The sequence below is a fragment of the Amyelois transitella genome, chromosome 21 (assembly GCF_032362555.1).
Source record: "Amyelois transitella isolate CPQ chromosome 21, ilAmyTran1.1, whole genome shotgun sequence".
Taxonomy (NCBI): domain Eukaryota; kingdom Metazoa; phylum Arthropoda; class Insecta; order Lepidoptera; family Pyralidae; genus Amyelois; species Amyelois transitella.
Window position 1 is genome coordinate 3,744,267 of NC_083524.1, and position 25,553 is coordinate 3,769,819.

Below are 25,553 nucleotides of genomic sequence, written 5' to 3' on the forward strand. Positions count from 1 at the left end.
AAGGCGCAAATATGTAGTTATCGGGATCAAAGTTTACATCAGATGGCAAGTGTGATAGTGATATTGAAAGGAGAGTGAACGCGGGGAACATGGTGAATGGAGCTTTGCATGCCTTTATGAGCAGTCAGAAACTATCCAAAAAGGCTCGACTGGCTGTGCACAGTGTTGGTCCCGACATTAATGTATGGGAGTGAAAGTTGGGTATGGCAAAAGAAGCACGAAAGCAGAATAAATGCAGTGGAAATGAGAGCGTTAAGGAGTATGTTGGGTGTGAAATTGAGTGACCGGATAAGGAACAGTGTGATAAGGGAATGTTGTGATGTGAAAGAAGATGTAGTTACAGGAATAGAAAAGGGTATGTTGAGATGGTTCGGTCATGTGGAGAGGATGAATGAAAACAGGTTGACTAAGCAGATATACATGGAGAGTGTGGAGGGAAAGGTTGGGGTGGGGAGACCTAGACGAACATATCTTGATCAAATTAAGGACGTCCTGGTAAAGGGTCAGGTCAAAAGTACCCGAAACCGCCGAGCTTGCATGAAGAGAGTTATGAATGTAGATGAAGCAAAGGAAGTATGCAGGGATCGTGGCAAGTGGAAAGAGGTAGTCTCTGCCTACCCCTCCGGGAAAGAGGCGTGATTTTATGTATGTATGTATGTATGTAGTTATCGGTAATATCTATACTTTTGAACCTTTTGGGGTAGAAACTCTGGGACCGGGGGGCCTATCTGCCCATCAGCTTTTCCGACAATTGTCGAAAAAGCTAATTGAGGTATATCTTGACCGGAGGGCTGGAAATTATCTGGCTCAGAGAATCAGCATTGCCATTCGAATTGGCAATGCTGCCAGCCTTCTGGGCACATTCCCGCATGTTGATGCTATGCAGGGACTGTACAATTTATAAATTAAATTTTAGTTTGTAGTCATCTTTTTTCTTTCTTTTTATAAGTAGCTTTAGTTTTAATTTGATTATTGCATTGAATTTGATAATTGTAACCTCTATTATTGTCCTAAGATGATTTTCTTCACTTAGGGTTATTCTATTTTTTTTTTAATAATAAATACGAAAGTTAGTCTTGAGTGCCACTGCGTAGTGAAAACACGTGTTTATTCTAACCTATTTCAGACTTTTTCAAGTTTAATAATAAAAATGTAAAAAAAAAACGCGCTAATAGTACACTACCTCAGAGGTGGCAAGGAAACGGATGCATATTATGACGCTTGCAACTTTTTGCATCGTTATATCACAGAAACGGTAGCTTTGTTGAAAAAAATTATTGATACCTTTTTTATAGATAACTTTATGTCTGAGGTAATTTTCCGATTTGAAAAACTTACCGTTTTAAAGAAAATTGCGATACACCCATTTTTTACCTTTGACCGTGAGTAAATTTTTTTCCTTAAATCGGAATCATGGGGAATTTTGAAATAATGCTTTTGATTGTGTTTTAAATAATTATACTCATTTTCAGCTTGATGGGAATTAATGTAGCTATGTAGTATTTTTTTCATAGTAATTAGTAGCGGCCCGCTTGTGCAGTAAACGGTTCAAGCCAAAGCCGACTTTAGGCGCTACAGATTACGGCGCTAAATCCACTGCGGGTAACGCAACGTGTGTTCGCGGTTCTACAGAACAACGTCTATGGATAAACTGAAAAATTAAGATTTTTTTTTCTTCGTATTTTTTCGGGATAAAAAGTATACTATTTTACGCCCAGGATAATAAGGTATAATTATACCAAGTTTCATCAAAATCGAACCGTTAGTTTTCACGTGATGCCTGAACATACAGACAGACAGACAAAAATTTTTTTAATCACATTTTTGTGTTTGGTATCGATCCAGTAACACCCCCTGCTATTTATTTTTTCAATATTTTCAATGTACAGAATTGACCTTTCTACAGATTTATTATATGTATAGATAGATTATATATGAAATTTATAAATACTTTTTATCCCAAAGTTTCTAAGGTAGCGAAGCCCCGGGGCACAGCTAGTTTATTTAAGTCAATGGTTACCTATCTTAAACAAGTTTTGAGTTTTTCAGATAGACAATTGTAAAGATTATTAATTATTCATTTTTTAACAAAGAAAAAAACTGAATTTAAGACGCTTCATCCGTTTGTGAGCTATGATAGACAGACACATCAAACTTATAACACTGCTATTTTTCCGTCGGGAAGAAAGAAATAGTCTCACACAAATTCCAAAATTTGAAGAGTATATAAAATGGAAGATACAACACAAGCCTCAGTCCGGAAGTGATCATTGGATAATTTATCACATAAGACACAATATCGAACAAGGAAGAAACGTTTTCTCGATTTGTCGCGTAGAAAAAGGTTTGGCCACTGTACACACACCAGCAGGCCATGGCAAATATTGTATAAACCCCAGTACACACTACACCTCTTCTAAGATATTTGGGATTTAAAAATATCAAACTCATGATAATAATGATTGTGGAAGTTTTTATGTTTGTGTAGATGGTAGGTACTTGTCACTAAACCGAGTTCAATACGACTTTGCTTCATCAGAATAAAAGTCATAGCCTACATAACGAAACTAAAGCCAGGAAGAAGCGGAAGTAAGTTTATACTTACTTCCGCTTCCTCCTTCGATTTTATAATCGAGACTGCTCTAAGATACAAATTCAACAAAACGATGATTTTTAGACAAATCTCAGAAGTATTAATTCGGCGGGATTCGACGCCGGCACCCTTGTGACTCCTCCTGTGATACCCTCGAGATACCCTCACGCTAGCAAATTATTATAAAATTACAAAAAACAGTGGAGACCCAGCCTTAGATGTTGGACTGTGATATTTCAACAGATTAGAAGATACAACACAATAAAATATTTACAATATAATATAATATTTGCTACATTTGGGAAAAGCTTTGGGACTATTCGCAAATTTTATCCGAGTCTCGACACTTCCGCACAGTTTGACAATACCGCTAAAAACAGGTAAAGAATTGTGTTTTAAAATATTTTATCCGAGACAGTTTGTAAAGTTACGTTTTTTGATAAATAGGTACTTCAACTTATAGATGATAAACTCAAGTGTATTCACAGTAGAATATAGAATATAGATTTCCACTTGCCACGATATTCTTTCATCTTGCTTCCGCTCATTATACAGAAAAACTAAAAAATCGTTAAACACAAGCGAATAATTCCCTAAAAATATTAGTCATATTTTTAGGGAACAGAACTCTCCATATAAAGTAGGCAGGCGAGATCCGTTACGCCATTAGAGTCGTCTGATATTGTATGAGTTCAACTAACTAGATTATAAGTATTTCTTTTGAACGATATCAAACTTGTTTATTGAGTTTTTTTTCCAAAAAACAAAGAAATCGAGCCCTTGAACGACTTTCTGAAAGTTTTCTAATACTTTCGAGACAAGTGGATACCGTACCATAAAATGTTCAATATTTTTCATTACATATTTTCATGTCTTTATTCTTTTAATTCTTTTAATGGTATAGGCAGATCATTAGCCGTGTGGTCTCCGGCAATCTAACTCCATCTCTTCCTCTTGCAGATGTTGAAAAGCAAAATGGTATATTTGCCTGATTGTGCAATGTATTTAGTAAACTAGACTGGAATTAATCACTTAAAAATCTTAGTTTGCAAACATAATATAATATATCTAAAATAATATAAAGGATAACACTATTTGATAGATTAACAACCTAGGTTTAGAAGATTTAAGTTTAGCATTTACGTTCTATATGTATTGCAGGAGTTCACTAAGAGACCTTAGGGTTCACTAAGAGACGATATCTCCAAACCTTTCCACTTCTCAAAGGTAATCTTACATTGTTCCGGATTCCGTGATATAAAGATTAACATTTTCTTACCCAGCATTCGAATGATGGCTTTCCTGGACTTGGCCTGTCGCGTCTCGCCGTGCACCTGCCCGTTGAGGAGGCCAACCTTGGTCTTCTCGTTGACGCTTGCGCTCCTTAAACAACGGAAATCAAATTAAAAAATCATCGGGTATAAATACTTCAACGTTTCGTGATCGTGTGGTCAAAAGCAAAAAGGTTGGCATACGGATGGCCACGATGGCATCCTAGTTTTATCACGCTGATGTCGCTAAAATAAAAGAAATTAACATCATTAAGTGTAAGTAAATAGTATTATCACGATTTATCGACGTTTTGTGCGACGTCTAGTGAACTGAAACTTGGTCTTAGGAAAAGTAGAGGAAGACAGTGAGATATAAGTTCCTAAGAAAAATTAATATTTAGACAAACAAAGGCTAATTAGTTACTAGTTAAACCTAATTCAAAGCTGGATTCTGTTATATTACAGCAAATAGTTTGGTGACGGGCTCGACGTTGAGAAATGACGACGCGACCCGGGAGGTCCAAGATCCGATCTTCCAACCACGGGGAAGCAAATTGATGGATTTAGGCACCACAATTCCGGGAACCTACATGCGGGTTGATGCGACAAAAGGATTCTTTCTTATCCCGGATAATGTGGTTTTATATTGTAATGAAGGTTTATTTTTGAATAAATAAATATATACGGGACAAATAATACAGATTGAGTTAGATTAGCCTCGAAGTGAGTATGAAACTTGTGCTACGAGATAAAAACTCAATATTAATAATAAAAGAGATAAAAATCCAAGACCTAAACCAATCAGAAAAAGTTATTTTCTCATCATGCCGGGATTTGAACACGGAATCTGTTGTTACAGTCAAGCGCAGTCAAGGCTACTGAATAACCATGATCGAATGTGAGTTAGGTTTCACTTGCCAGAGAGGAGCCGAGCTCCTCTCTGGCAAGTTGACCCATGTTCAGGCCTGTTGACCCCTCTAGTTCACGGTCAAAGAGCGGGTAAGAAGTTAACACGAAGAGAAGCTCCCATTTTATTTCTTCAACCTTTATTATTTCTGTATTCTTGACTGAACTTCGAACGTTGTCGCGAACCTAGCAACACAGGGGAAAAACACATATGTATAATCGCGACTTCATCCCTTACAAGTGGATTACCCATCGTTTGAAAGAAGAATCCCAAGTTTATTAGCCTTCCCTTGATTGACTTTTACAAGCCACACAAGAAGAGGAGCATATGGCACGCATTATATTTTTCTTGCTTTCTATACTAGCATGGAAGACAGAACAGAGATAAAATAACTATAAACTAAACGTAGGTACCCCCCAAATATCATCAATCTCCTTTTCGCGATAAACGTGGCTTTGTCTGTCTGTTCTTATATTATTTAAATTCACTCTTTGTGTAAACCCGAAGATTTCTTCGATTCGAAATGTGCATCGGACTCTGATTATTTTATCTGTAGACAAACATTTTCCAAGTGCTACTCGTGATAAATTATACTGAGCTTTCCATGTCAATTGAAGAGCGAGATTTTTCTGATTATTTTCAGAATTAAAAAAATAGGTATGTAAACAACAATGGCAAAGAAAAAGATCAGGGAGAATAAATTTGGTGAATTCTGATGTAAGGGGAAACATTTATAAATCTGATTTAATACGTGGATACAAACGGGACGGTCTTTTGTGACGCTGATTCTCGCGTATAAAAATTAGTAGTAGATTCCTCAAATAAACGTATCTACTTTAGAAAGCATTCATTAAGGGTAAGATAGAGTCTAGGCCTTCCCACTCCAACAGTCACACATACACATTTCCCTTGTATATTTTCTTAGTCTACCTGTTTTCATTCATCCTCTAAACAAGACCAAACCATCTAAGCATTATTTTAAAATAACGGGGGAAAAATATGTTTCTCTTAAAATAAAGAAGGAAACACGACGAGGAAGTTAAACAATAACAACTTCTAATAAAAATAAACAATCTTTATTCATTTGGATGCTAGGTCTCATTTACATTAATTAATACCCCTTAGTTTTTCTTTTTCTGTTTTAACTGAAAACAAGTCATTCTTCATTAACTTCCATTGTTTAGGTACCTACATATTGCTAGTATACGAGTAGTATAGGATATCACTACGTAGTATTAACAATGTAGCTTCCCGCGTCTGTCAGTATGAATGTGTGTATGCTTATATATCTTTAACAACACAACAGATTTTGATACAATTGTTATAATAGATAGATTGATTCCAGAGGAAGGTTTACTTGTATAAATGATACCCGTGCGAAGCCGGGGCGGGTCGCTAGTAGTTTATATACCGCCTCAGCGCTGCTAGAGCGTTAGCTTTCTCACATCATACCATTTGTTGACTCTGTATAAGTTCCCTTATTTATTCATTTTCTTAAGCTAGGTATATCTTAGTGTCAATTTAATTCTGTATTACTGAGTTCACGGCTGACGTGGTACACGTTACGCCTTGTTTAAGCTATACCATCGCAGAATGGATATCCCGAGGATATCGAGAAAAACTTCATATACAAGTTGAGTTTTCCTTTCAGACGTCTTATTAATGTTTTGAGAGTCTTATAATATTAGCTCTGCCTAGCCCTTAAAGGTACGACGTGTTATGAGTGTATATGCAAGTTGTTAGCAAGCAGGAGAGAATTTAACCGGGTATACGCCATGATTGGAGTGAGGGACAATGATTCGATTATTATCGGTTGTAGCATCGATTAATCGATACAGTGAGTACACTGACACAACCTAAACTCCGTTAAAACGTCCGAATTGTGAATCAAAGCTCGGTATCTTCGGTATTTTTGAGATCGACTTGAAAAGACTGATAAATAAAATTGAGATTCAAATTATAACTTTTATTTGCATAATATGAGTACCTACTCAACTCAAAGTCAAGCTCAAAATATTTATTACATAGGTACCTGTGTAGACATGTGGATGGAAAAACAGTATCAACAGTTTGCTATTTGAGGCATGCAATATTTTTTAGCATAGCTAAATTACATATAGAATTGTGGGAGATTGCTAGCCGACTGCTTAAAGAAGAACCCCAAGTTTATTAGCCTCTCCCTTACTCGCCTTCTACGACATGTTGAATGTTTATGTATCAAAGAAATATGCAGGGATGGGGGTGGAGATATATTCAAGTGGGGATATATAGTCTCTGTCTACCTTTCTGGGAGAAGGGCTAAAGTACAATTAATTTAATCTTCTTAATTTGTAAGTATATTCCGTAAAAAGCGTAAAGCGGTGGGTCGAAAGAGATGCTAGAAATTAAATTGACCCCAAACCCCTGGATTGACCCAAATCTTTTCAGTAAAGATTTCTTTACAAGTCATTTGGCAGAGCTAATGTCCTATTACTTCAGTAGCCATCCTTCCCCTTACCTACATCTGAGTGATTTCAAAGCAAGAGTGAAAGGGCATTATTTGAGCTTGCGTGTACGACCGTCAACTCATTGTTTAATTTATCGGGCAAAATGTGGGCAAACGCATTCAAATTTGTAATTAAAAAAGGACTACACTACTACATGGAGTAAAATGAGAAGATAAGCAGCCCAAGTAATTCAAAGTGAGAATGTTTTTATATTAGGTACATACATAATTTGCCTCTTATTTGAAAATCATATGTACTGAAGAATTAGATTTTTTTTGGCAAAATAGAAAGGTCACATTTATACACGAAAAATAAAAAAATGGTCATTATTCATTATGGAATCATTCAGAATTTTAAGGGCTTAAGGTAAAAGCAAAAAGAAAAACACCATTTCACCACAGTTTGAAATAGTCCGGACCCTTTTTTAATATATTCTATTCAAGTCTTTGACATAATTTACGAGCTTGAAGGTAATCCCGTATTTCTTATTAGTTTATGTATTTACATTCGGGCATGCAGCCTGTGAAAACTGAGTACGCTTTCTCTCAAATTAAATTCAATTTTTTTATTGATTATTATGGGACATTTGAACAACTGAATAATACTCATATGTTTTGGTTTTGCACGACGTTGGTTGACGTGAAACAAATTACTTAAAACTAAGCTTACTGCCGCTGCCAGAGCGTAGTTCCAGTAGTCTGTTTATTGTGTTAAAATATCTCTATCTTAATCATAAATCACCCCGAGGTTTGTCAAATATATTATAAAAGTGAAAATATTTTCTATCTATATCTCATTCATCTTCGCGTTTAAGGTTTCACTCTATACAGATATAATATGTTCCGGGGTCCGTCTTTATACATTTCTCTATCCACTTGGTCCGGTTTTCAGTCCATTGACACGCATATCAATTATCTTTTGCGATATTGCACTAAGAGAGGATTTTCCGGAGTTTCCACGGGAAGGGCTAGTAAAATAGATAATAAATTTTTTAGTCGTTAGTAAGCTTACAACTGGTACATCGGAAGCTCTTATGCCGTAACGTGGTACATATTTTAGGGTGGCAGAGACATCTTTCATCATTTTCTACATTGATTAATCTCGTCATGCCAGCTCGTCGCTTGAGCATACTTTTGATACCTGACTTGTCAACCAAATATTATTGAACCAATTCATTACCAACCTCAGTGAAAATTATTCAATAGCGTTTAATTTTGCGAAGCTGATATTTTAGTAACTTGAAACTATTGTAAATCGATACATATAATTTTGTAATAAAAGCCAAATTCAATAAATACCTACTAAGAAATTCATTTCATCATGATTTCTCAGAAGTGATTCGTCAATTATTATTGAGAAAACTTTTGATTGCATTAGTTTGACATTTTATATTAAACAGACTAGGTATATAATGCTTTTGCTCCAATAAATCTCATTTACAATTTTGATTTACCATCTCCTGTCCAAATAAATTTGGTGTTCATTTTTGATGAATTTTAGTATGTGTACCTACGTACATACATATATTGTTCTTACAGATAATCTTTTAAAGGTTTAATGACTTCTTTTTTAAAATGAATATAAAGTACTAAGTACGAGTACTTTAACATTATTGGTTACTTGAGTTTCATTTAATCTCGTCGTTTCGTTGATTTAAACGTAAGTCCCTCGCCATTTTGTAATAATTAAAAAGTTTTCAATGCTCGATTCTAAGACAATCGTACCTAATTACCAAAATCATAGACGTTCTTAAACATTATACCTGAATAAATTATTTCGGAAGTTAAGTAAATTAAAGCCCAATACTATAACAGTGGCATTCAAGTTTTGATTCTAGCCCCACGTTGGGCGCCACTGTGGCGTTTAGTAAAACGTCGCAGATAATGAGAGATGATTAAACATTGATAGAATAAAGACAAACTTTATTTGGACATGATTTACAAGGTCATGGGTTTAGCTATAGACACGAGATCCAGCAAGTAGCCGCTTTTTAGAGCCTCCCGGGATGTGAACGGGTTCGACGACACAGACCATTGTACCGCTTAATCTTAACCCGCGTATTGTGTAGGCTATACTTTAGTAATAGTATATTTCAGACTTACCTTATCTGTAGTCCCATCCGAACGTACAGGCACAGAATGAGGATCCCCGGTAAGAAGAAGAAGAAGATGCTGCTTAGTTCTAGAAGCGGAGAAGAAGCCATTAGCGCGCAAAATGCCGAGTCCAGGGATATGTTCCCGGAATCTGAAACAAGACGTATGTACATAAAATATCATCATTGTCCTGTTGTTTGTCATAATTACCAGAGTACTTTGGATAATCTAATAACGCTTAAGATAAAGAAGCCAAAAGTGAAGCCTCACTTCAAGTTGTTACATTTCCACTTAAAATATAATATTTTCAACTATTCTATAAATAAAACTACATCCGCCATAAGAGGCCAAAATAAAAAAATAAAAATTTCCAAGCGCAGTTGAGTTGGCGTTCCATTAATTTGGTGTAAGGCTATTGATAAAAACAAGAATATTTCTTTCAGTTACCTACACGGCTTTCTATTGTAAAAACATAGTTAAGAATTTAACTTATTACAAACATTAATTAGAATATTAACGTATGCGTATACATTAAAAATTTTAAATGTACTTATTTAGAAAAAAAAAAGTATTAGGTATCCTGTCATTACGATTCCGTATATATTGCACTCGAATCACCAATTTGACTAAATTAATTATATAAAGTATGAGTTACATCGTAATTTTGGTATGTAACAAAGTGTTATTAATTCATTCAAAGTTGAGTCGGAGAATATGATAGAAGATATACATATACATATGTTTGTTTATTAAACTGGGACAGATAGCAATCTCGGCAAGTGCACAGACGAGCCATTATTAATATGTAATGTCCGTATTCCTGGCTGGTCTAACATCGTGTACCTAAGTACTTTGTTCTTGAACTAGGTTGAGCATGTAGCCTACCCCAGAATACTGAATAATATTACGCTGAATTTTATAATCTCCGTCTATGTTGGCTCTGTCTACCCTTCAAGGGATATAGAAGTGATTATATGTATGTATGTATGTTACGTCTCCCCTTCACATCACTTTCATTCTGATATACTAGCGGCCTGCCCCGGCTTCGCACAGGTACCATTTAAAGATATAAACCTTCCTCAGAAAACCCTCTTTCCGTCATTTTAAACAGGAACAAAATCTGTCCACAACTCTCCTAGATTAGACATACGCAGAGAAAATAAGGGGAATTTACTTTATTATACTCGTATCTAGTGTTGATGAACGAAAAGAATTAGTAGTTCACACTAGAAGATTTAGGAATAGCATAGTACCTACCTGTTTTTCACAAAATTTCTCAACTTATAAAAATTACCTAAATAATTATCTTTACTTTTTCTTTTGGGAGTCAATGAAATAAATTATACGGCACAGATTACACAGATTGAGAAAGCCTCGAAGCAAATTCTATACTTGTGTAACGAGATACTAACCCAACGATACTATATTTTATAAGAAATATTTATATACCTGGATAAACATCCAATACCCAGGCTAATGAAAGTTTTCTTTTCTCTTTATTTTCGGGGATTCGAACCCGTGACCTCCGGTGTCACCGACAAGCGTCACAGAATCCGTCACAAATTCAGTCCATCATATTAATACTCGTAAGTCATCCATTCCATTAAATACAATGTTGGTTTGTATAGATTTTTTAATACCCTACGGTTGATATTGTGTTGATAACTTTACTAAATAATTTGTAATTATTGGACGAATATCAGCTTGTGTTTGTTTGACTTTAATTATGAACAGACCTTATACAGTTTAAAAACTCATTTCGGGTACATTTTATTTATATTTCATTAGATTTATATATTACTCATAGCAGGAATTCGAAAGAATCTTTTTTCTAAAATACTATTAAAACTCAAGTTAAATTCAATTACATTGCTAAATATTTACAAAATTCTCACCGGAAAAATTAAACAAACCGTTTTTTTTTTACAAAACATTCAAACTGAGTGGTGCCTAAAAGCTCAAACCGCAACGTTTAGGGACCATAAAAATAACGCCAAAAGAAATTATTGGACAGAACGGAGAAGTGGGACCAAACTCGCCTGAAGGGTATTTGGCGTACAAATATTGTACATATTTGTTTTTGAAGCATGACATGCTTGAAATGGAATCGTCATGATTTGAGTTTAATTATGAAAAAAAAAAATTTACGTGATGTGCATGTACTTACAAATGACTCTTTTCCGAGTTATCTATGTACATTTGTTTGAATACTAACCGATGCTCTTACGGCGAGGAAAAACGTCGTGAAGAAACATGCACATTCAAGAAGCTGGGTAGTTACTATGATCCAATATGGATTAAGTTCCCCTGCAATGTTGCAGAGGTCAGATGGGAAACTAACTGAAATCTTAACTCGTTTTCATAGGCGCGTTTTTTTTTACAAAATAATAAATAACTAAAATTTTAAACAGTTTAATAACTTTATGCATATTTTTTAATGTACATTTTCATTAGAACAAAGTTAGGGTACCTGGAGTCTTAATATAGGCTCACCTTGGTCAGGTATGCCAAGGTGATCTATATTAAGACTCTAGGTACTTACGTGACGTTGTTAAACGAACCCCTAACAAGACCCATCTCAGCCTGATTGACTTTTAATCAAATTGTAGGTATTATACCCGCTTCTACCAACAAGAATATTCATAACAAGCTCTCTCCCGCAGCTTCGCTCGCCCGAATTTAGCGCCACCTAAAAAGGAATACAGGTTTTTTGCAAATCCCACGGGAACTATAGATTTTGCCGGGATGAAAAGTACCGTATGTCCATTTTCAAAACTTTAAATTATAACCCATGCAGATTCGCGACTACAAACAAAAAAACAAATATACTTACTATCGCATTTATAATATTAGTTGGGATAAATAATTCTATAACATGTTTATTCCTCCTATGATAAATAAATCCGACGGTGTCGAAAAGTTAATAAAAAAATTTGTCTCAGATTATTTCGTTTTCAAAGTTAGAAAAAAAATATAAGAAACTTTGTTAAAGTCGCTAAGACAACAAAAAACAAATAAAAACTTTTCAAAGATAAAATTGTCTGAACGATTACAAGCAAGTCAATTCATATCTCTTTTGTCAAAAGATTGAAATGAAGTCTCGAAAGTTGTCATCGCGATGCAATTTCTTTTACTTAGGGTCAGTTCACACCGAGACGAGACGCCACGCGATGTGACATTACTAAACGCGTCTTTACCTTGTCTTTAAGTACCAGAATTAATTTCTGGGAAATCATCTCTTCGTAATTTGTAATGTAAGTCATACCTATCAAATTCAGAATTTTTAGACCCAGCAGTTTGTGTTGTATCCATATGTCAATCAATCAGTCAGTTAGATAAATTAATAAGGATTTTATTATTTTATTTCAGTATACGAAAAAAATACCGCTACAAACTTCTAGTATTTATTTTCATAACTTATTGTAATGAAATTCTTATGTAAATAAGTAAGATACCTACATAGCTCAAGAGCGGGAATCCTAAACAAAGAAAGTGAACGCTATATTGAATCTATAAACAAACGAGAAATATTTATTATTTACTAGATGGAATAAATTGTGATGAAAAAGATACGGTAGAGTTTGGAGGGCTGTCTTCAAAGGACTCTTATTATCAATATATACATTTCTAAGAGCAATCTACTCGTTATTGGGAATGGCAAAGGTCGATGATTCCGTCTCTCTAACTTGCTTTTTTTGTCCTTATGCGCCGTGTGGTTCCTGGCAATAATAGAAAAAATAATAGAACCATCTCTTACCCATATATGTCGTAAAAGGCGCCTGAGGGATGGTCTTATAAACTTGGGTGGCCTAAACCGACGAGGAATGTAAATGAAACGAAAAAGGTTCACAGGAATCGTAGCAAATGGAAAGAGGCGTAATTTTATGTACGTAATTTCTAAACATTTACAGAGAGAGCCTTCCTACTAATATATTTACAGAAATGCACTAAGTTCATACAGTTATCAAATAAACCAAAACACACTTGAATTATATTTATTTGAATTATGCCTTAATTTATTATTATAACGCATCCTTTATGCGTTTCATGTGCTTTGCCTCTTTGATTATGAATTTTTCTTTTTGGTTGACTGGAAGAAATATCAATACTGTTTTGTATTTTGTTATATTCTATTTTGTGTGCAATAAAGAGTTTACAAACAGACAATTTAATATATACTATCTGTCTACAAGCAGTATGGTTTTAACAAAAATCACAGGCTCTGAAAAATGGACGGTATAAATGAATGAATTAGCTCTAATTACGTAACCTTTGTTATTACTTTTACTTAGCCTATAAATTTTTAAAGTGACACGATTAGAAGTAGTTTTCCATTTAAGATTTTAACCAAGGTATTTACTGAAAGACCTTTGAGTCCTTAATTTTAAAGCTATTCCCCCGAAATTGAATGTAAAGTGGAGAGATTATTTACAAGTGAAATTGCCTTGTTATTTTACGATGTTGATTCGTATAATAATACGCTGAGATTTAGAGCGCAAAATTTTCAATATTGGTGTTATGAAAGTAAGTTGTAAACTAAATACGTTTCACGATTGGATATCTTTACGCGTCGATAAATATATATATATACATACATAAATATCATCACGTCTCTACCACGCAAGGGATTGCGCGGTAGACAGAGCCAACAGTCTTGAAAAGACTAAAAGGCCACGTTCAGCTGTTTGGCTCGAGATTCAAATAGTGACAGGTTGCTAGCCCATCGCCTAAAAGAAGAATCCCAAGTTTATAAGCCAATCTCTTCGTAGCCTTAAACGACATCGGTGGGAAAGAGATGGAGAAGTCCTATTATTTTTTCTATTGATGTCGCTAAACCACACGGCACGGCGGTTTTTATAAATATATATAAAAACGAAAATTCCCGTTCGCGTGGAAATCCAGAAAATCTTCTCTTAGTGCACACATAGACCATAATATATTAAAATTTCGACGTTTCGAACATCAATTAATAATTGACATATCTTTAAGTTTCACAATATTGGTTGACGTAAAACCAATTCCTTAAAACTAATTTTGGTACCGCTTCCAAATCATCCACGCAGAAGAAGCGGTAACAAACTGCACCGCGAAATAACATAGTAAGATAATGTTTAGTATCAAATTAATTTAATATACGTATCGCAGAATTAAAAAACAATCATATTATTCATTGTATCTCGACGTAACAAAGTATGTTCTTAAATATTTTTAATAAGGTCTAAAATTAAGTTCCCAAGGAAAGTTAAGTTTGAATTTAAAATTCTCAAGGGTGTAACGATTTGAATATGGAACGTCAAATTAATGTAGGAGCTCGTGGAATACCTCAAAACTCTTGTGAATTAATTTCTCTTCATGGAAATGTTATGACAATGTTATATACATATATATAAATAATCACGTCTATAACGCTTGCGGGGTAGACAAAGTCTTGAAAGACTGAAAGGCCACGTTCAGCTGTAATGATGGAATTGAAATTTTAACAATGATAGGTTCTAGCTCATCGCCTACAAGAATCTCAAGTTTATTAGCCATTCCCTTAATCGCCTATTACGACATCTCTGTATTATGAGGTTTGTATAAAAATCAACCACACACACAAACACCCAAAGTTAGGTTCCTTCGTTATAGCTTCTTAGATACATACTTATTATGTCTCTATAACTTACGGGGTAGTCTACAGTCTCGAAAGACTCTAAACCCAGGTCCCAGATCTAGCTGATATAATTGAGATTTACATAGTGACATATATATCCATCCATCGCAATAAAACAGACTCTTAATATACTATCATAATAGACTCATAATATAAATTGTATATGTATATATTTAATGGTATATAAAAAATAGTTGATCACCTCCTAGACGTTTCATTAATTCTGTGAAGCTTCCGGGGTCTGTAATTATTCCACTTAAAGACAGGTCGTTAACCCCTAAACACAGAATATTATTACTAGACGTACCCTAACAAGACAACTAAGATAGTGTATCTAAAACACTATCTTACTAATAAGTAATTTTTAGCAACGTCAACGATCAAATTAAAAAAAAATTATGCGTGCGTTCACGATCAGTCAGCGACAAATTATACATGCAAATAATGATGACTATTCTACCAGTTTTGATAACATTAGACATATAATGAAGAGAGTAGACAGACCCCAAGGAAAAATAAACTCCGAAATAAAGCAGTTTCCAAGAAGACACACGAGAGCAACAAACTTATTCTTACATACATACATACATACGTATGGTCACGTCTATATCCCTTGCGGGGTAGACAGAGCCAATAGTCTTGAAAAGACCGAATGGCCACATTCAGCTATTTGGCTTAATGATAGAATTGAGATTCAAATAGCGACAGGTCGCTAGCCCATCGCCTAAAAAAGAATCCCAAGTTTGTAAGCCTATTCCTTAGGTGCCGTGTGGTTCCCGGCACCATTACAAAAAAGAATAGGACCACTCCATCTCTTTCCCACGGATGTCGTAAAAGGCGACTAAGCGATAGGCTTATAAACTTGGGATTCCTCTTCCAGGCGATGGGCTAGCAACCTGTCACTATTTGAATCTCAATTTTATCACTAAGCCAAACAGCTGAGCGTGGCCTATCAGTCTTTTCAAGACTGGTGGCTCTGTCTACCCCGCTAGGGATATAGACGTAATCATATGTATGTATGTTCCTTAGTCGCCTTTTACGACATCCACGGGAAACTGATGGAGTGGTCCTATTCTTTTTTTGTATTGGTCCCGGGAACCACACGGTACCTAATACATACATACATACATATAATCACGTCTATATCCTTTGCGGGGTAGACAGAGCCAACAGTCCTGAGCGGACTGATAGGCCACGTTCTGCTATTTGGCTTTAAGATAGAATTGAGATTCGAATAGTGACAAGTTGCTAGCCTATCGCCTAAAAAAAGAATCTCAAGTTTGTAAGCCTATCCCTTAGTCGCCTTTTACGACATCCATGGGAAAGAGATGGAGTGGTCCTATTCTTTTTTGTATTGGTGCCGGGAACCACACGGTACCTAATATAACAACTTATTCTTACTCACTTGGCGGATAATCCCTATAAATGATGTCGGTGTATAGGGCGAAAGGGGATGCGCACACGACGGAGACGAGCCACAGCAGCAGGATGATCCGGGACGCCCGGGTGAGCCCGGCCATGGCGTACAGGTGCAGCGGGTGGCATATGGCCAGGTACCGCTCCAGGGAGAACGCTGAGATCGTCAGCACGGACACGTACGTGGCGCTGGAACGAACACGCTTTATTTTTATATACGTACTTACATATCATCACGTCTGTATGTCTTGCGGGGTAGACAAAGTCAACAGTCTTGAAAAGACTGATAGGCCACGTTCAGCTTTTTGGCTTTAAAATAGAATTGGCTAGCCCATCGCCTAAAAGAAGAATCCCAAGTTTGTAAGCCTATCCCTTAGTCGCCTTTAACGACATCCATGGGAGAGAGATGGAGTGGTCCTATTATTTTTCTATTGGTGCCGGTACACGGCACATTACACATATTATATTTGTGAGATTATAATCACGTCTATATCCCTTGCGGGATAGACAAAGCCAACAGTCTTAAAAAAACTGCTAGGCCACGTTCCCTTAGTCGCCTGTCCCGACATCAATGGGAAGGAGATGGAGTGGTCCTATTTTTTTTCTATTTGTTCCGGTAACCACACGGCACTTAATTATTTAATAATTATTAAATAAATGTTACCGTTTTTTCCCCTAATAAAGATAAATAAATTATTTTAATATATTTATTTTAATATACATATTATTTTAATATATTTCACGTCTTTTTAGTTACGAGTAAAAAGCGTCATAAGATTTAAAACATTGCTTCTTATCTGAGGGCGCGACAGTTCCTCCGTCAAGTATATCAAAATTGAACTGTTAGTGCCCATTGACCTAGAGCGCCGAATATTACAATGGTAGAGTTTTAGCATGCACAATTTATACTAGGATCTGAGGGCATGACCATTAAAACATATGACATGAAAACTGCCGTACAATCCACCATCCATCCTTTTTCTGCAAAAAGAAGTGAAATTCCACTAAATACATTCCGAAAAGAAATAGCCAAGTCTAAGGTCTTTATGTTAATCAAGTTAAGGTCGTTATGTTATGTCTTTATGTTTTAGTTTAATTTCTTTTTTATCATATTAAGTGAATTAGTCGTTGAATTGAACCTTGTGACATGTAAAAACATTAAACGAACTAGCAAATATTGATCGATTTAATGAATATTTGCTAGTGTATAGTTCAAACATTTTTGTTAAAGCAAAAGTCATGACTTGGTCACATGCCAATAAAAACTGATTTATCGCCAAACAGGTGCAACCTAGGTCGAAACTCGCAAATAAAACAAATTTATTTGCTACACATATTTTTTATCTGACAAAGAATAACCGTTTGAAATATTACCTGATTTATATGTTGTTTAAGCTTGTTCATTCTCAATACAATATGAAATCGTAGTATAATCTTTGTGCACTTGCTTGTTGATCTAAATGTCAAGATTTACGAACCATTCGATTGGTCGCTGTCTCGCTCTTCAAATTTATATAAAACACGACAAGAGTAGATTTCAGCAACCGTTTCATGACACAAGCGACGCCGATCGCAATGGTGCCTATCGCTGTTTCGCTTTTTTTATGACCTGAAACGGGACAGCGATAGTTTTTCGCGCGATAAAAACGGCGTCGTGCTTGCAATACTACGGGGACAAAGAATTAGTTAACATGATCTAATCTGGTCAGACTATACAAGGAAAGTTTCTGATCTTCTTACTCCCATATAGCGCTCTAAGGCGAATCCAGGGTCCATCGCAGAGAGGACTCAACCACGACAAATCATAGGAGGGCGAAACAAAACCGGATTTGATACACACCAACAACACATCATATCCCAATCTTCCCACAGAATCAAGGGGCCGCGCTGAAGCTATTAATATACATACATACATACATATGGTCACGTCTATATCCCTTGCGGGGTAGATAGAGCCAGTCTTGAAAAGACTGAATGGCCACGTTCAGCTATTTAGCTTAATGATAGAATTGAGATTCAAATAGTGACAGGTTGCTAACCCATCGCCCTTAAAAAGTGTCCCAAGTTTGTAAGCCTATCCCTTAGTCGCCTTTTACGACATCCATGGGGGAGATGGAGTGGTCCTATTTTTTTTTGTATTGGTGCCGGGAACAACACAGCACTATTAATGTAATTCGTGATAAAGTATTGTTTCTTATACCCATACTATGTGCAGTACTATTAATAATTCTGTGGCCATACATCATTGTCGAGGCCGCATCTCGAACTATACGAGTGAACTATGTCAAACACGCTACCCAGGGAATCCGTTGATGGATAAACATGCGCGGTAAGTCAGTCGATAATACCCGCTGTAATCTTGTTCTAAAATGATACTATAATAAGCTACAGATTTTTGAAATTTCATCGGTATTTTGATGTTCATTGATATGTATCTAAACGTGGTTAAACATCTTTGCTGTAGTACTAGTCTTAAACTGTGTTAATCCTAGTTGGCTAACCAGATATTTATAAAATAAAAACATAATCAAAATTTTTACTTTGTTATTACATTGTTTTATAGTGGATTCTAATGTAAATCGGTCATTCATTCCCTGGGTTTTTGACATTATGAACACCAAGAAGACAGAGGATCTTAAAACGTTATTTCATTTCTATCATAGACATCGTGATGAATATGTGTTATTATTCCAATATCTACAAAGTATCCGTATTTTCCATTTATTTATTCCTCCCAAGATATTTTCTGCTGATAAACCGTTATTTTTGTCGTCTTGAAATCTCGTTGACGGTTCTTTAGATGTCAATATAAATAACTTAATCGTAGTGACGTAATTTATTATTGTAAGTACCAAGTTCTTAGCGAATATTTTTTGTGGCAACTTTGTGTGAAACACGATGTTTTTGTGATTTATAATAAAATTGTACCTAGGTATTTCTTAAATTATTTTAGTATGCGAGTTGTTGTCTAATGTCATAACTATAAATTTTCATAAAAAAGGTTTTTTGCTCAATGCGAGACCATAAAAATCAACTTATGAAAGTTTGGTCAAATAAAGGTTTCTAAAACATTTGTTTGTGTACAGCTAACGATCTAGAAACCTAATCACTTTATACATAGCTTTTATCCATAAAAAGGGTCATGTTTATCTGCCATTGAATGTATAATGAGTTACTTACTAAAAATGTACACAACTACGTCATATGTATTTTTTGCCTAAATTAACAAACAAATTATCTTAGCGGAGGATTTATGTCTCTAAGAAATCTATGAGGAATAAAATTTATTCAGACATTTCGTTTTTATGAGAATCGATTGCAACCGCTTACTTCATTTTATTTGCTCTCAAATTCTTTAGACAAACATGTTTCAACTTTAGCTATTTGTAATACGGTTTCCCGCCATGCCCTTCACGCAAACATTGATGTCAAACAAAGCCTTTTTGCGAAAATACGGAAATATGGCGGGAATTTCTCGCCATCTTGGATATTTGCATACTCAATCTCTATATGGCCCAATCAAAGCAGCCTAACGAACATTCGCGGGTAACTTTGTATTCTTCTTATGTGAAATACGATTCACCAAATTATTAATTAAATACAAATTCACATGGTTTGTTAATATTTTAAAGCTTCGCTTGTGTAACACGTATTTCATTTATCTATGTAAAGCCGGGGTACGAATCCGTAGTGTTGGTTTTGCTAACAAAAGGTTATATTTATTATTTATTTCATTTTATTTAGGTATATATGTATATGTTATTTATGTATGTACATCAAGGAAAAGAAATCAGAATCGAACTTAAACTAAAGTTCTCTTTAGTTTAAGTTCTATTAAGTACAAGGGCACTACTTACTTCTAGGGAAATTTCTTCCAGCAGGCCCCAACAGGAAAATGTAAAGAAAGGCATTGGCTTGTGTACATAATTATTAAGATACTAGCGGCCCGCCCCGGCTTCGCACGGGTGGACATATTTTTCTACCTGAAAACTAATTTATTTCAAAACAAATTTATGCCTATGTCACTTTTGAAGGTCTATTCTATATCTGTGCCAAATTTTATCAAAATCGGACCAGTAGTTTTTGAGTTTATTCCACACAAACATACAAAAATACAAATCTTTCCTCTTTATTATTAGTGTGGATAAACTATCTATCAGATGAAAAGTCTGATACCTATGCGCAACTTCATCTGCGTGATCTCTCGAATTATGAAAAGTTAGCCAGACTTAATTATGTTAGACTCCAACGTCTTTCTCAAAATCGGCTAAGCCGACTGCTACAAAGGAAAATATCGTTTTATTAAAGCCTTGAAAATCTGTTCAAGTAAATTTCAGACGGACGACGTAAAATGACAAATAAATCAGTCTTAAACCACTTGGAAATTTAACGTATAAAGCAGTTATTACACCGCCCAATTTAAGAGAGCTTTACACGGAGCTGAACCAAGTGGTCTACATTATTTATTGTCATTCGTTTTACGTGTTAGAAAAAATATTTTTTTCATCGTTCAACTACATGAAGGAAAATCGAATTGAAATGACAATATCATGGACTATTTAATTAAATGAGGGGTTATTTAATCAAGTTATTTTTTAAAATTAATTTGATGTTAAACAATTATTCAAAATATTAGTCTGATTTAGCTGTAATAACTGACCGAGTCGCCATATAATTAATTAAATAGTGAAATAAATATTACACAAACAATTCGCGCCGTAAATGTCTTTACTAAGGGATTAATTCATTTACTGGGTACCAAGGACTCTTGGTCCAAATAACAGTCGCAACAGTCATATGTCTCGAAATTGAGACTCTAAAAATCTATAAAAGACCCAATTTAATGATATTTAACCTTAAAAATCACCCCCTTCTCGTACTTAATACGTATCAAATAATCGTACTCAACCCACTGAATATTACACACTAAGGAATTAATTCGATTAAAAGCACAATTTTATCTACAATTCCCAGTATTTAATTTGAGTATAAAAATGACATAGCAAAAGTAATACGACAGAGTCGGTATTTCACTAAAATAATTCCCAGTCAGATAATGGCTTAATTTATGATTCGTATATTTTAGAGATTAGATATCATCCGTAATTTAATTAAATCGTAAGCCTTGTAGAGCTTGGTAAACAATGGAGAAAGATATTTTTGGCGATGTAATTGATAAAATAATGTTACCCAGTGCTACTACCATGTGCATTAACTTTCATTGTTTTCTTGAGCTAATCTTATTTCATTGATTGCTGGTTGTCAGGAAGAGATCCGTGCAAATAGGAGAAGTCTACCATTGCATATATTTTTTGTATACAGTCAAGATATTACACCAAAATCAAAGTCAAGTACCTTAAAGCAAACTGTTATAACCATCGACAGAGGATTTAGAACAAATATAAAGGTATAATCTTTGTCTTTTATGATCATAGGTACGAGATAAATGGGAGAAAAATGTCGGAATGCTGACCCCAAGCTCCGAAACATTATAGCGGAGAGTGCAAATAAAGAATGTATTCTGTTCCATTTATTATATTCAACTGTTACAGATATCACACAGACAAGTTCCAAACATAAAAAGTCAAGATAATATAAAAAAATATATATATTAAAATTAAATTTTTAAAAAGCAAATTAACGCCATTAAGCCCGAGGTCGGACGTCGAACCTCTGTGAAGCAAAAGCAGGAGGTAGTGATAGTTGATTCAGTGGTAGATTAATAAAAAAGGTTAATGAACGTTAAATTAAACGAAGAAAAAATTATGAAAGGAACCGGAACCCAATTTATTAACAAGAGCCACTAAACTGAATGAAATAAGCGAAAAATTAGATCGGAGTTTGGCACAAAAACTCTCATCAGTTGAAGAAAATATTCCAATTACGGTTACTTCGAAGCTCCGTGAAAAATTCTACACTTTGCCGCTTATTTTATTACGATAAGTCAGCTCATTTTTTGCTAGCCCTCTCCCGCGCCTAGTGACTAACTGAAATTCCCATTGTTTCCGTTCGCGTGGGTAAATATAGCCTTTATTTAAACTTATATATATACCTATTCAATTTAACGTGCCTACATTGATTTAATTGCTGAACGATCTGAGCCAGAATGTGTAACCAAACAATTTTTTTACTTTGGAACTAATAAATAAAAATCATCTATACATATAATAAAACAGTAAAAATATTTTGTCTGTACATTTAGTATTTTTGACTGAAATGGATAAAGGGACACTTAGAATGAATAAAAAAGCAAAAATTTTGTTTTTGTTTTTTTTTTGTCTGTCTGTCTGTCTGTCTTTATGTATGATTACGCTTATCTCCGAAATTACTGCACCGATTTACCTTAAACTTCACCAAATGCTTTGTTTTAACTCAGAAAATCATTTAAAATTTGTTTCAACAAAATCGGTTCGCTAAAAAAGTTATCGTCATTTGAATAAACTCAATGAATAAGGTTGCTTGCAAATAAATTACAAAAATTATAACATTTAAATGTAAGTGAAAATCAGTTTGATAATATCCTGGTTTTGCCGCACATAACATGCGTAATTTTCACGTAAAAAGATTTTTGGTTTATTAGTCTACTTTAATTTCGACTTCACCGCATCGGCCTCGATGGTCCAGTGGTTGGCGCGTGAGACTGTGAAGTTGGCGGTCCAAGTTCGAGCGCCAACAAAATGAAGTAATATTTTTTTTTATTTCACATTATTGTAGATTCAACTCGAAATTTACGCGGACGAAGTCGCGGGCAACAGCTAGTTTCTAAATAAGTGGAATACTTACGCTTCAGAAATGAGCGCGCGCAATTTGCAGAACACCATTCCCAGGCTATAGGGATACTGGTGCCAATACACCGAGAGGTCGTTAGGCAGCCCTGGAACAAGGAATATCAAATTAAGAACACGCCACGGAATGTAAAAGTCGCTATACACTTTATTGATTATGAATAGAACAGAAAGTTTTGGAGACAATGCAGAAATATAACATAATATATAATCACGCCTATATCCCTTGCGGGGTAGACAGAGCCAACAGTCATCAAAAGACTGAAAGGCCAAGTTCAGTTGTTTGTCTTATTGATAGAATTGAGATAGTCACGTCTATACCCTTGGGGTTCGACATAGATCCATTAATCGATCCAAGTGTAATCAAATCTTGTATGTATCAATATCAAACATAGGTAACTAATTTTGTAGAAATTCTCACGGGAACGAAGCCCCGAAGACAAAAGCTAGTACAAGATATATTATTGTATACTTATTTGCCCTGTCTTCCAAGCAACCTAAACTGTAACCTATAAATCCCTTTTACGACGAAACATTCCTTTTATATCAGACCTAGGTTTAGAAACACTTCAAGGTTTACTGTCTCGGTGTTAACCCAAAGAATTTTCAATTTCCCGTCTGACGACGATGGTAGTCTGTTTACATAGTAAAACAGGCCAGTGAATAAATTTATGACGAACACTCACTTTGGAAATATGTTTTTCGCTTTGGTAATTATGTAGTGTTTTTAATATTCGCATGAAGTCGTTTTATTAAAAGCTCTGACCTTTTACCACTTATAAACACATAGAAAGAAAGAAAAATATTGTATTCGATATCACAAACTTAACTATACTAAGTAACAGGATTTTACAATTTGGGCGTTTTTGTAAATATCAAAAAGGCATAGCATTCGCCCGCATGTTATTCATACTCTATGTTCTTCACCGTATTGACCAAATGTGTGCACAATTTGACGGAGATAGGTTCAGTCGTTTCGATGTATAGAACAGACAAACACATTAACATATAAATAAATAAATTGACAATGAAACAACATCATTAGGTCGCAGCTAAACGTGACCTGTAAGTCTATCAAGTCTGCTGGCTCTGTCTACCCCCAAGGGATATAGACGTGCTGATAAGAATGAATGAATGATGACACAAGAACAAGAAGAGAAGTACAAATAAAATATTAAAAAAAAAACAATACCAATAAAAAAGGTTCACGTCAAAAGAAAATAGAAGATTTTTACTCATAAAAAGTGTTTATGTATTTGTGTTGCAAGTGTAATGCCAACATTATGGCCGACATTTATGCCAATATAAAATACTTTTTAAAATATTCAGTTAGTGTCTGGGGAGCAAGCTTTTTTACGTTTGGACTTTAAAGTATGTACAGTGGGACACATAGAAAAGTATACAACTTCGATATTATGTCTACTATAAGAAAATGGTACCTATACTTTTTAATGAGGCCTGCTGCAGCTATTCTCTTTGCTTAGGTTTGCTTTTCAGCCGCATTATTTACATCATTCATTCATTCATATAATCAAGTAAGTTGATATCCCTTGCGGGGTAGACAGAGCCAGCCACATTTATCTGTCAGGGTTAATGATAGAATTGAGCTGACAGGATGTTATCTCATCGCCTTAAAGAGGAATACGAAGTTTACAAGCCTTTCCTAGTCACCATTTACAACATCCATGGGAAAGAGATGGAGTGGTTCTATTCTTTTTATATTGGTGCCTTGAACCACACGGCACAATTACGGCACATAATTTTCATCACAGAAATTAAATATATAATTTTTTTTTGCACTTTAAAAAGTGACGTCAATTTAATATAGCGATCAGTTGGGTTTACTACATGGCAAACCCACACGGGTTTATCCAGCCAAGCCCTAAGCTTTGCCAGATAAAGCCAGTTTTAAGGCAATATTTCGTACACGTAAACAAGCGGGAAATTTGAATTTCCCGGGCTTACATCGACGGAATGTCAGAAATCGGGAATTTGACAAACCACAGTGATGATAACGGATGTACGTGATTCGCCCGTGGGGACTGCGCCATTTTCTAAATGCAATTCAGGTAACTTTACTGTATTGACTGTGCCAATGATGAGGTACGAGATTGAAATTGGGGCATGTTTTTACATAAAAAAGTTGTGTTTATAAATCTGTATTCATATTATAAATGGTGCCGTGTGGTTCCCGGCACCAATACAAAAAATAATAGGACCACTCCATCTCTTTCCCATGGATGTCGTAAAAGGGGAATAAGGGATAGGCTAATAAACTTGGGATTCTTCTTTTAGGCGATGGGCTAGCAACCTGTCACTTTTTTTAATCTCAATTCGAACGTTAAGCCA

At 35.1% G+C, this 25,553-nt stretch overlaps 1 protein-coding gene across 1 annotated transcript in view; it reads right to left on the reverse strand.

Annotated features, from left to right (window-relative positions):
• Positions 1 to 25,553, reverse strand: part of LOC106140355 (neuropeptides capa receptor-like) — a 56,185-nt gene that overhangs the window by 24,126 nt on the left and 6,506 nt on the right. Inside the window, exons 2-5 of the mRNA XM_060950267.1 lie at positions 23,203 to 23,293; positions 16,409 to 16,608; positions 9,360 to 9,501; positions 3,873 to 3,976 (exon numbers count right to left, since the gene is read on the reverse strand). Of these exons, the coding sequence (XP_060806250.1) occupies positions 3,873 to 3,976; positions 9,360 to 9,501; positions 16,409 to 16,608; positions 23,203 to 23,293 (537 nt within the window). The remainder of the gene's footprint in view (positions 1 to 3,872; positions 3,977 to 9,359; positions 9,502 to 16,408; positions 16,609 to 23,202; positions 23,294 to 25,553) is intronic.